Source organism: Nomascus leucogenys, chromosome 6 (assembly GCF_006542625.1).
Source record: "Nomascus leucogenys isolate Asia chromosome 6, Asia_NLE_v1, whole genome shotgun sequence".
NCBI lineage: Eukaryota > Metazoa > Chordata > Mammalia > Primates > Hylobatidae > Nomascus > Nomascus leucogenys.
In genome coordinates this window covers 123423-136152 of record NC_044386.1, presented here as the reverse complement: position 1 = coordinate 136152, position 12730 = coordinate 123423, and the positions used below count along the sequence as shown (strand labels likewise).

Genomic DNA, 12730 nt, shown 5'->3' with positions numbered 1-12730 from the left:
TGTTTCTTTTATCCAGTTGTTACCTAATGTGTGTTTGGAATTTGGCTTGTGTCTGTATTCAGCAAGCAGATATTTATTAGCAATGATATATACTCAAAATACTTGCCATTTGGGAGTAATAATGCCACTTTTTATTTGTGTAATTCTTCACTCTTTACAAAATATTTTTATATGTATTATCTCATTGTTTACCGCAGCCGACAAGGTAGACAGGCACTTACCACCCCGTGTCACACGTAGCTCCTGGGAGCTGAGCCTGTACACCTGCTCACTCATGGAACCCTCAGTCGAATCCCGTGAAGTGAGTATTACTATTATTCTTTGTGGGGGTGCCCCAAGGCCAGCCCCCAGTTGCGTGGCCTGCTGGGAGATCTCACAAGACTCAGCACAGGGTTGTACTCAGCACAAAGCAGAATCAGCAAAGGGAGAGGGTGTGTGGGTGGCGCTCAGAGGAGCCACATGTGGACGCCCCAGGATCCACTCCCTGGAGTCATACAGGACACACTTAACTGTTAAGAATAAGCTCACTGGAGACGCAGCACCCGGGGCTTTTGCTAAGGGCTGGTCACGTGGTACCCCCTGCCTGGCCTGTGTGGAAATTCCAGGGTGGGTTTGGTGTGGTCTGTACCGTGTGCACGAGCACTGTGGTCACAGAGCCACTCGTAGGAGTTAATGGTGCTGGCAAGTCTCCCAGAATCCGAGTTCCCAGATGTCAGTCAAGGGCCAGCCTCTCGCACACAGGCCCTGGTAGGACACAGCCTTGGGCCTGCTGTGTGAATTCATCCCCACGCACCTCGCTTTGCGGAGGCGTGGAAGAGCTAACCTGCCTGAGGTCACGCAGGTAGTAGTGTTGGAGCCAGTCTGAGCCCAGACGCCTCTTCTCCAGAACCGCGAGTAACCTGTGTGCAGCGAGTTGATAGTGTGTGGCCAGGCAGGAGCTGGGGCAGGGTTGTCCATCTGCTTTCGAGGACCGTGTTCTCCCCTCCTGCCTGTCTGTACAGGAATAGGAGAAACTGTTAAAAACCCTAAGCTTATAGAGCCCACGTGGCAGTATGAGAGCCACTATTCACAGAGCACATGCTACACCCTGAGCTGTACGTGCTTTACACTCACGCGTTGTTTGAAATCCTTGGAACCCCTTGAGCGCGGTGGAGGTGGGCTCAGAGCCGACATGCGCTGCCTGCCACAGACACGGGCCTCCTGCCACACTCTGCTCTCGGCGCCCACGCCCTGCTAAGGGTGCGCAGATGCTTCTCTTCCTCAGTGGCTGCTAGCGTGCCTTTCTGCTCTACCACCATCGCTGTATCGGAAAAAAAGTCATTTTTATTTCATTTTTTATTTTTTTGAGAGGGAATCGTCACCCAGGCAGGAGTGCAGTGGTGTGATTTCAGCTCACTACAGCCTCCGCCTCCTGGGTTCAAGCGATTCTCCTGCCTCAGCCTCCTGAGGCTGGGATTACAGGAGTGTGCTACCACACCTAGCTAATTTTTGTATTGTTAGTAGAGACGGGGTTTCACCATGTTGGCCAGGCTGGTCTCGAACTCCTGATCTCAGGTGATCCATCACCCCCGCCTCGGCCTCCCACAGCGCTGGGATTACAGGCGTGGGCCACTGTACGCGGCCCCTAAAAAGTCATTTTTTCGGTAAATCTGGATGAAACTCTTCCTCTCGTTGTTTGTACTTCCTGATGTGTGAGACCCCTGCGTAAAGAGCGGTGCAGGCTCCACAACTGCGGTGATCCAGTCTGCTGGGTGTCCCTGTGTGAACCACTCTGTGTTTGTCTTTAAATGAAGAAAATACAGTCAGCTGCTTTGTAGGTGAATGATTTTCGAGGCAAATTGTTAACCCTCATCCTGTTTGTAACGTCCAGTGTGCTATCAGCCTAGCTTCCTTCTATAGTGAGGTAGATACATGTTCAGAGCCTTCAAGCTGGTGTAGACACTGACCCACTGACCCGTGGTCCTGCAGAGTTAGGAAGACGAGCATTTTTTTTTTTGAGACAGAGTCTCGTTCTGTTGCCAGGCGGGAGTGCAGTGGCACAATCTCGCCTCACTGCAAGCTCCGCCTCCTGGGTTCGAGTGATTCGCCTGCCTCAGCCTCCTGAGTAGCTGGGACTACAGGCACCCGCCACCATGCCTGGCTAATTTTTGTATGTTTAGTAGAGACAGGGTTTCACCATGTTGGCCAGGATGGCCTCAAACTTCTGACCTCAGGTGATCCACCTGCTTCAGCCTCCCAAAGTGCTGGGACTGCAGGCATGAGCCACCGCGCCCGGCCGGAAGATGCCCTTTCCATAGGGTTGATACTAGTTCGTGTTTGTGTGGCGTGGCTGCCTTCCATCAGCAAGTTTGAGTGTTGATGTGACGCCACCATCTTTGGAAATGGATTGTGTTAGGTTTGGAATAGTTACACAGTGCTGCGCCATCTGGTAACGCCACAGATGTACCGAAAGGTGAGCTCACAGTGGGATGCCCCTCAACCAAAGTGGTTTAAAGTTGCAAAAAAGGGAAATTGTGCTGGTTGGTGTGTGCTGAATTTGTAGCGACATCAGAGTAAAGCATTATTTGTCCTGCCGCTTCCTTGGAGGTCACAGTAACTATAAAACCGTGAGCCAGCAAGGCAGGGAAGACCCTTCGGGGTAAGGAGTGGGGCTCTGGGAGATCCTAGGTTTCGGAACCAGGTCCAGGTTCCTCGGGGAGAGGAGGGCTTGCTGCAGGGCGGAGGAGGGGTGGCCACTGTAATCCTTGTCTGTAGTGAACATTGTATATGAGGTTGCAGTGGCTTAAAAAGGAAGGACTTTTGGGGGGAGGTGTTGAGATTGCACTTTCTAATTTCACTTGCTTCAGACTTGACTTTGGAATGAAGTTCGAAGGCATCACAATCGACCTGGATGTTCCAAAAACAAAACTGAAGAGGCAGCATTTCTCTTCCATAGTCCAGTCAGCTCATTTGGTAGATGCGCTTTTTCCTCATCCATAAGGATATATAATTTGCGTATATATTCCACATGTGTGCATATGTGTGTGTGTGTGTGTGAACTGGCAGGTGTTGATTTCATAAGGACAAAATTGTTCTGCAAACTTGCACCAATTATGGGGTGTTTCAACGGAAAAACTTCACCAAATGATCTGTGTGTTCGTTAAAAGAGAAGTTATGTCTAATTAAAATGTGTAACGGACTATTTCTGTGTTGGATTGTTTAAAAAGTGATTGCTTCATAGTTACTAAGATCATCTCTTTAAGGAGAAGGGAGAAAACGGCTTTCTAGTTACTTTCACGTATTAGGTTCGCTACATGAAAGCAAGTCTGAAGACTACACCTGTGACGTTGCAGAGACCAAACTGCAGTGTGTGCAGCCATGAGTGGCAGCTGCTTCCTCCTCGAGGTGTCTTGTTCCAGCACGAGGACAGCCCGTGCGATGTTGGGAGGAGCCAGGGTGTTTGGGGAGGCAGCTGCCCTAGACACTGGCGGGCTGTGATGGGGGCAGCCTGCTGTGTAGACAGTGCTGGGCTTGCTCCGCCTGCCTTGACCTGTGTGAGTAACTGTGCTGGGTTTTATAGGTTGAGGCTGAAAAGGCTCCTCTCATTATGCTGGGTTTGACAAAACAGTTGCTGTATTTCTCTATTGATTTAGGATTCTGTTTGCAAGCAGCAGAGATGGATTGGCACTAGCCTAGAAAGTTAAAGGGATTTAAGGCTGTCTCATGAAACTTCAGGGCAAGAATGGAGAACGCAGGGTAGATGTCAGAGAAGAACCAGAAAGGCAAATAAGGGACTCTCAGAGGTCTCGGAGTACTTGCCACTCTGTGTCATATCTCTGCATAGCTGCGCCAATCCCCAAACCAGCTTCTCTGGCCACGTGCTGGGACAGGGCGGTTCCCACAGCTCCTGAGCCTGCCCCCTGCCTGTCCTGCTCCAGCGGGCGGCGCAGTTAGGGAAGCGCTGGGCTCATGCTGCGGTGTTCTAAAGGAGTGGAACAGTGAAGATCAGCGTTGCCGAGCCTGTGGCTTTTGCTAGCTTCATGGGAAATCTTGAAAAGAGAAAACAAAGGGCTTCAGTCAGCCAACCATCGACAGCAGCACGCGGTGGAAGCCGGAGGGCTTCTGTGGCAGCTTCGCAGGCCTCTCTGCTGCGGACCCCCGGACAGGCCAAGGGTCTTGCTGTCGGGTAGCGCAACCAGACGAGCCTGAATGCGGCTCACAGGACAAGTGCACCTTGAGAGCTGCTGCCGCCGCCTGGATGTTTTTTGCTGGGTGAGCTCCAGACTCACGGGAGCCCTGTGTGCCAGCACGGCCACCCCCACCCCATGGGGAAAGCAGATCTCCCTCACCTGGGAATCTGGCAGAGACCTCAGGCAGTGCCCCGTCTTTCATGACCTGCCAGGTCCAGGTGGAGGAGTCAAGTCCTGCTCCAGGAGCAGGTGCAGGGCCTGGCCTGGGTGCCGAGAGTGGGGTGAGGAGGGAGGAGTAACGAAGAAAGGCAGTTGGGCAGAGAGTGCCACATTGGGGCACTCAGATGGCTCTGTTTAATATTCCAGCAGGGACACTGGGACCGAGCCCATCCCTGCTGGGAGAGCTTCTCGAAGCTGGTTGGTGACTGACAGGTAGGGAGTGGGGTGCTGGGGCCTCCTCGGGAGGTGGGGGTGCTGGGGTCCTGCCATTGACAGCACCATGCCATAGCTCCAAGGTGGCTGCTTCCCACGGGCCAGGGCTGGTGGTGCCAGAGAATGGGATCTGGGCTGAGGGGCTCTGGGTTGGCAGAGGTCGGGGGGGGTGACTGGCAGGCATCAAGATGGGGGGGGTCAAGCACGGTGCCCCCACCCATGGGGCTGCGTGGGGCTTATGGGTAGTGGGACTCCAGGATGCAGCAGATGACAGCTGATGGGGTGTTTCATGAAACTTGCTCAACTCAGGAAGAGCAGGAGAGCGCTGGTGGATGAGCAGAAGCCCTGATGTTCCAGGGCCCGTGGCCACGTCCACCACACAGGGGCCACTGGGCCTGCATATATCTCCTTGGCCTGCGAGAGTATCGTCGTTTCCTGACCTGTGGGACAAGTCATTAAGCCAGGAAGGACTTGAGTCAGAGCCCCTGAAACGGCCCCCACTCCTTGCCAGGATGGTGGATAGGAAGCAGTGCCGTGTTCTGAAGGAGCTGCACCAGCCCATGCTGCTGTGGCAGACCCAAGGGAGGCAGAGACGGTGGCTCCATATGGCGGCCCCCATTGGGACCCTGCTCACTTCACCCACTGGCCCTGGAAAGCCGGGGTGGGCCTGGGCAGGTGAACCCTGAGGCTCTGCCAGGAGCAGCCCCAGCTGCAGCTGCCATGGATGTTTGCTGGGTTGGATCAGCACTCTCATCTGCTGAATGGTTTTGCCTGATGCCCACTAGCTTGCCTTGTGTGGGAGGCCGTGTTTTCTGCGGTAGAGAAGTGCTCTCCATAAAAACCCAGCAGGCGTGCTCCTGGGCCCGGCAGACGCCGGATGTGTGGTCACAGACGCCATGCGACCCAGGACTGGAGTCACAAGATTGGGCAAAGGACAAAGACCCAGTGAATGCCGAACGGCCACACAGGATGGGGCCGATCAGTTCAGTGGGAGCAAGTGTGAGACCTGCACAGGGCGGGTGAGGGAGGCGTTAATCCCACCCGCGCTGCTCCCCAGCCTCTGCTGGCCTTATCAGAATGGGCTGTTCCTTGGGAAGCCCCTGGGCGTCTGTGGAGCCGGAGATGTTGGGAGCTTGTGCCCTCAGCACCACCCACTGACACCAGTGGGCTCCTGTGTGCCCCGCCCAATCCCAGGCCTCAGGACACCCAGCACCCTGGGCCCTTCTCCACTGCCACAGGCCTTAAGGTTGATCACCATGCCGCCCAGCGGCTGAGTCTTACAATAAAAATCCAGACACGAAGCAGTGGCAGCCACTCTGCTTTAGAGTTAGAAGTAAGTCATTAAAAATGTTGGCCCAGCACCTTCCCTGCCTGTTTCCAAAAGCTGGCCGCAATGTCAAGTTCATGTCCCTGGACGAGGCTCCAGTAAGGCACTGCCTGCAGTGTGCAGAGAGCACTTAGGTGGTTGCAGAGCAGGCAGAGACGAATGTGGGGAGGTGGAAGTCACCATATCTGCCCACTCGGCAGGAGGCCGTCCATTCCTGAGACGCCCCCGGGAGGCAGGCCCCTCCCTGTATGGCACTCATGCTGGGTCCCCAACCCCTAGGCAAACCCCTATCCTGGGCAGAGAAGGGCCTGGACACACCTGGGGCAGAAGGAGAAAGGGGATGGAGACAAACCTGGGTGGGGGTGACCTGGGGGCAGCTGGGGTGAAGACACCTGGGGTGGGGTGACACGGGCCCATTGGGGTGGGGACACACCCGTGGTGGGCGCTGTCTTGGGGTGTGACTTTTGAGCGGAGCCATGGACACACAGTGACTCAGATCCCTGGTTTTGGGTCTGAGGATGACTTAACCACACCAAGCACTCACCTGTCTGAACTGCACTGAAAGACGCATTTTATTTGCATTTAGTTATTCTAGTGCTCAGCCATTTCTTTGCACAAAGTCATTCTTGGTGGACACCAAGTCCAAATGTGTCTTAGGTGGTTGTCACCTTCTCCAGGGGCTGGTCAAGTGCGAGGCCTTCAATTAAACACCTAGAATAGCTCCCGTCAGTCTGAGCCTCGAGCCCCGCGGGACACAGTGAATGTTGGTGAGAAACAGTGGCGCGGTCGGGCGAAGGCCTCCCCACAGCGCTGACCGCCCAGGTCCAGGCGGCTCCTCAGCCTCCCCACAGCGCTGACCGCCCAGGTCCAGGCGGCTCCTCAGCCTCCCCACAGCGCTGACCGCCCCCCCCCAGCCTCCCCAGCCTGCCCCAGGTCCAGGCGGCTCCTCAGCCTCCCCACAGCGCTGACCGCCCAGGCGGCTCTCAGCCTCCCACAGCGCTGACCGCCCAGGTCCAGGCGGCTCCTCAGCCTCCCCACAGCGCTGACCGCCCAGGTCCAGGCGGCTCTTCAGCGGACGCCTGTGCTCACCCACTAGGATGCCCCTCACGGTTCTGGGGGCTACACAAAGTGAGAAGAAAAGCCGCCACTAACAGCAGCCAAAAGCCCCGCGTCCCCTGCAGGCCCACCTCATCCCGTAAGCGGCAGGTGCAGACAGCGGGATGTGACCAGCAGCGTGTGGGAGCCTCCTGCTGGAGGAAGCAGGGTCCGGTTTGCTGTTCATTTTTCGCCTCTTTTCTTGGTTGTTTTTCATGGGCTGCTTATTTTGTGCAGTTTCTGTGATGCGTTCTTTCTCCCCACCCCCAGCTGTGGAGCCCAGTCACATCTGTCCCCTGAAGCTTCCTCTTGCACCCAGTGCCCGGATGCGTCGAGGCCAGGTCGGCCACTCCTCACACCTCCCGGGCTTCTCTGCCCTTTGCCATGTGGCGTCCCCCCCGCTGACCCTCAGTCACTGTCTCTTGGTGGCTTCCCCCGCCTCCAGGACCTTGCCGTGCTGCCGCTAAAGGGCACCGCATGGCACCTCTCCTGGAAGGCTCCCTCTTCTACAGCGCTTAACAGGCTCGCCTACAATTTTCACTAAGAACTGCTATTGGTGGTGGTGGTGGTGGGGATGAATGCCGGGCCCAAGCCTCAGATCCGGGACCGAAGCCCGGGGCAGCTGCAGGCTGAAATGCAAGACCTGTCGCTGGTGCGAGTGGAGGAGCTACTCTGTTTGTTTGAGTGCTCTGGAGAAGTTTTCTAGAGCAGTTTTGAAAGCTTGCAGCAAGAAAGCGCCAAGCTCATTGCTTGTTTCTTGAATGTCTGGGTCGAAACTTCCAAAGAGGGGTGTGGAGACCTGGATGTCCTCTCGGTCGGCCCGCAGCAGCACGGCACGCAGCTCCTCGGCGATCTCGTCGTATTTCTGCTGGTCGAACTTGGACATGGCCAGCTCGTCCTGGGGGTAGGCGGCACCCTCGGGGTAGCAGTCCTTGGGCACCGGGAACTCGATGCAGCGCAGCTCGGGGAGCTCAGAGAGTGCGGCGAAGAGGCGCCGGAGGGCGCGGGCCGACAGCGGGTTCCCGACGAACTTGAGCTGGCGCAGCCGGTGGCAGGGGCTCAGGCCCAGGATCAGCACGCCAACATGGCTGTCTACGATGCCACACTCCTCCAGTGTCAGGATCCTCAGCGTCCGGGAAGCCTGGCCAAGCAGCCTGAAGAAGGTCGAGGGGTACAGGCTGACCAGGTTGTGTCCACTGAGGTCCAGGACCTCCAGGTGGGCAGCGTGGGCACAGTCTGCCAAGAAGGCCATGTCCGTGTGGTTCAGGGCACAGTTGGCCAGGTCCAGCACTCGCAGCGGGGTCTGTAGGGGGCTGCAGGACATGGGGGAAGAGCACAGGTGAGAGGAGGGTCCCAGGAAGGAGCTGAGGGCTCAGGCGAATAGGAACAACCCATTTGTCCATCACAGGGTCAACACACTGCCACGTCCAACCACTGCCTAATTTCATAGAGCCTGTGAGCTAGGAGTGGTTGTTATATTTATGTAATAGTTTGTGAAACGTGAAAGTTACATGAAATTCAAACTCGGTGTCCATAAATAACATTTTACCAGAGCACAACCACGTGCATTCGCTTAGTGTTGGCCATGACTGCCGGCCGCCGCGTGGTGAAGTCAGCTGTACCCAGAGGTCTGGCTTTTGTCCTCAGCACCTAAATGGTAAGTTTGTTTTGTCAACAACTGCTTTTGTGTTGTCTGAGAAAAGTGATGCATGTGGCCATGAGAATGTCCGCTCAGAAAGGGGACGGCGGGGGGGAACAGACAGAATGTGCTCAGGGACGGGGGGCAGTGAGACCACAGAACAGAATGTCCGCTCAGAAAGGGGACGGCGGGGGCAGTGAGACCACAGAACAGAATGTCCGCTCAGAAAGGGGACGGCGGGGGCAGTGAGACCACAGAACAGAATGTCCGCTCAGAAAGGGGACGGCGGGGGCAGTGAGACCACAGGACAGAATGTCCGCTCAGAAAGGGGACGGCGGGGGCAGTGAGACCACAGGACAGAATGTCCGCTCAGAAAGGGGACGGCGGGGGCAGTGAGACCACAGGACAGAATGTCCGCTCAGAAAGGGGACGGCGGGGGCAGTGAGACCACAGGACAGAATGTCCGCTCAGAAAGTGGTGGGGGGCAGTGAGACCACAGAACAGTGCCGCTCCACTCTGACAAAGATGAAGCCCACACAGTTTCAGAGCTGGGAAGGGCCATGGAGGCTTCCAGTCCAGCCTTTGACTCACCTGGGAACCCTAAAGACCCCCCAACTTGCCCCACATCCCATATTCTGACTTGGTTGGTGTAGGGCAGCCCAGCTCTAATACAGGGGCAGTTGGAGTGAGACCTGCTCTGGTCCCGAGCTCTCTAAGGGAGATTTCCAGAGCAGAACTGCATCAGGACATGGCCTCACTGTCCTCGCTGAGCCGGGGGACACAGCTGGGGTCTGCCCCATCCCCACCCTCTCCTTAGGAGGCTGCCTCACTCTCCACCCACCTGCACCTGCACCCACCTGCATATCCTGCCCAGGACATGTCCCTCCCCGCCCAGGACTGGGACCCACTGCCAGGTGCCCCTGTCCCACCTGAGAAACCACCACCAGGCACGCCCCTTGCCCGAGGTCCCACCACAGGGCACCCCCATCCCTCAGGACCCACCGCCAGGCATCCCCCACCAGGATCTACCGCCTGGTGCCGCCCCAGGACCCACGGTCAGCCACTCCCCATCCCAGGACTCACCACCAGGTGCCCCCACTTCAGGACCCACCACCAGGCACCCCCACCACTGCCAGGCACTTCCCCCCAAAACCCACTGCCAAGCGCCCCACCAGAACCCACCGCCAGGCACCCCCCAGCACCTGAGGACCCACCACTAGGTGCTTCCCCAGTACCTACCAGGTGCCCCTTCCCCCCAGACCCACTGCCAGGTCCCACCCCCAGGATCCAAAACTGGGTGCCCCCCGGACCCACCGCTAGGTTGCCCCACCAGGACCTATCACCCAGTGACCCCCCAATACCCACCGCCAGCTGCCCCTCCAGGACCCACCACCAGGCTCTCTCCCAGGACCCACCACCAGGCACCCCTTTCCCCAGGACCCACCCCTGGGCACCCCCCTCCATGACCCACCACTGGGCACCCCCCTCCAGGACCCACGACTGGGCAGTTCCCCTCCATGACCCACCACCAGGCAACCCCTCCAGGACCCACCGCTGGGCACTCCCCCTCCAGGACCCACCACCAGGCAACCCCCCAGGACCCACTGCTGGGCACCCCCCTCCAGGACCCACCACTGGGCACCACCCTTGGACCCACTGCTAGGCACTCCCCCTCACCACTGCCTGAGGCTGCCTTGGCCTGGCCCCTTCCTCGCTGCTGCCCTCTCTGCCCCCTTCACTCAGAACTGCTGAGAAGATCCTGCATGAGCCTCCTGTCCCACCGTGGGGAGGTCCATGCAGCATGGAGCCCAGGCCTCGCTTGAGGGAGACTGGGAGGATCCCGCCCTGTCAGGCCTTCGGATGAGATGGCACCCTTGGCCAACAGCAGCCCTGAGCCAAAGGCACCGACAGGCTCAGATTTCTGAGCTGAAATCGTGTTTGCTGTTTGAAGCCCCCAAGTGTTGGGGTGACTCGTTCATCAACAATAGACGACTCCCCACACCATGTAGGGACTTCTGTTTTGTCTGTTTGGTAATTTCCGCATTCTCTTTTCTTAACTGGCGTTCTCTCCACATCCCTAAGTCACACGCGGCACCCCGGTTCTTTCCTGGTGGCTCTGACTTTCGGTGCCCTTGCCCCTTGGCGGGGCCGCTGTCCTGTTGCTCTGGCCACACCCGGAGTGAGAGGCTGGAGGCCCTGTAGCCTCATGGCTTTGGACGTGAGCAGGCCCCTGGACCATCCCTCGTTGCCTCTGCAGCCACCAGCCCGCCCTCAGTCCCGTCCCTGAGACTCACCCAAGCAGCGTCGGGATCTTCCCGGTCAGCGTGGAGAAGGCCACACTGAGTTCGGTGAGCTGCGTCATCTTGCTGAGCTCCCGGGCGATGGAGGCGAGGAGGGGGTCCTCGCCGTCGGGAGTGGAGACGCAGGTTGGGGGTGCATCAAAGGCCTTGGTGGGCAGGGTGAGCGAGGCCAGCCGGGGGAAGCCCACCTGGGCCAGCAGCTGCAGCACGTGGCCCGCATGCAGCCGCACGTTGTGCACCACCTCCAGCTTGCGCAGGGCACCAGGGCCAGCCAGGCGCAGCACGTGCAGGAGCTGGCTGGGGCTCAGGCTGTCCGCCCGGAACGAGGGGCAGTGCACCCGCAGAGGGGCCGGGCCCCCCGGCCTCAAGGCCTGCACCACCGCCTCGAAGTTGCCCTCAGTGACGAAGAGGTCGGCGAGGACCTCGACGGGGCGCCCGGCCGCAAGGGGCTCTGCCTGCAGCTCACAGCAGGTCCTGGCCAGCAGCTGGGTGCGGCCCCACCTGCCCAGCGCCCTCCCGCATGGGCACCGCTGCACCTGCACATCTCGGAGGCCCGTGAGGTCAGCCACCCGCAGCCGCCGGCGGCTCCGGTCCTGCAGCACGTGGTCCGCGAGGCCGCGCACCAGCGCCTCCAGGCAGGCCCTGCAGGTTCGGTCGCGCAGGTCCTGGGGGTGGTCGGCACCAGGACCCAGCAGCGCTCCCAGCCGGAACTCCTCCAGGGGCCAGCGCCCCAGCACAGCACGCGTCACCTCCGCCTGCTCCAGCAGGTAGCTGGCTTTGAACAGGAGTGGGTAGAGGTTGTGGGCCACACTGTCCAGGCTCTGCCGGGCCACCTGGGGGTGGGACACCAGGGCTTCTGCAGAAATGAAACGGAGTGACCTCATTGTGCCCATGGCCCGAGACAGGACGGTGCTCGCTCCCCACGACTTTCCCCAAGGCGTGTGCCCTTCACGCCTATCTTTAGCTGCAGCAGCTGTGAGCAGCCTGCCCTGGGGGCCCTGCCACGGGGCCTTGTGGTCATTGGACTATTTTGGTCCTGGGACGCCTGCGTCTGCCCGGCCTCGGGGCACCCAGCCGTTGGGAGTTTCTTGGCTCAGGCACCCAGCCGACACAGAAGGGCAGCCCGTGCCCATGGCAGGGCTGGGCAGAGAAGCCTGTGCTCGGTGCTGCAGAAAGCCAGTCTTGGCAGGCGTTCGTGCTGGCGGCCGGTGAGGCCAGCGGGCAGGTCCTGTTTACCACCCAAGCGGGGCTACTGCCCAGCCCTGGACACCCCCCAGTCAGCGGGGCAGAGAACAGGCCAGGCCCCTGCGCCTCACTCAGTAACCAGTTCCCTTTCCATAGTGGCCTCTGGGGCCACTCCCACACTTTGCCTCGCATCTGGGGTGAGACGAGTGGCCAGGAAAGGAGCTGTTTTGCCCCTTCCCTGTGCCTTTCCTTCTCCCCAAGGACCCGGCGGGGATGGCTTCCCTACTTTCCATGGGAGAGAGTGGCTGGGAGAGGTGGAGCCTCCCTGATGGCCTTGGATGAGCCCCCAGCTCTCTCTGGGCTGCAGTGTCCTGTCTACAACCCTGCTGCCTGCGCGGCAGGGAACGCTGCAGGGAATGGGATACACCTGTGTTGGGGCGCGATGCCTGATGGTTCACTCCCAGCACTGACCGTGTTGGACGGCTGTTGGGTGCTGCACTCACCTCTCCCCGTGACACTGCCACTCAGGGCAGGGTCAGCGCATATCGCTGCACACATCGCTACGGGGCACCACGTGTCCATG

General features: G+C 58.8%; 1 protein-coding gene across 1 annotated transcript; it reads right to left on the bottom strand.

The window, feature by feature from the left end:
* Positions 1–7250: 7250 nt before the first annotated feature.
* On the bottom strand, positions 7251–11869 carry LRRC14B (leucine rich repeat containing 14B). The gene is made up of 2 exons (XM_030813858.1): positions 10957–11869; positions 7251–8336 (listed from the first exon to the last, which is right to left on the bottom strand). Exons 1-2 carry the CDS (start codon positions 11853–11855, stop codon positions 7691–7693), a joined length of 1545 nt encoding a protein of 514 aa, XP_030669718.1. The 5' UTR covers positions 11856–11869; the 3' UTR covers positions 7251–7690.
* Between the last annotated feature and the right edge of the window lie 861 nt (positions 11870–12730).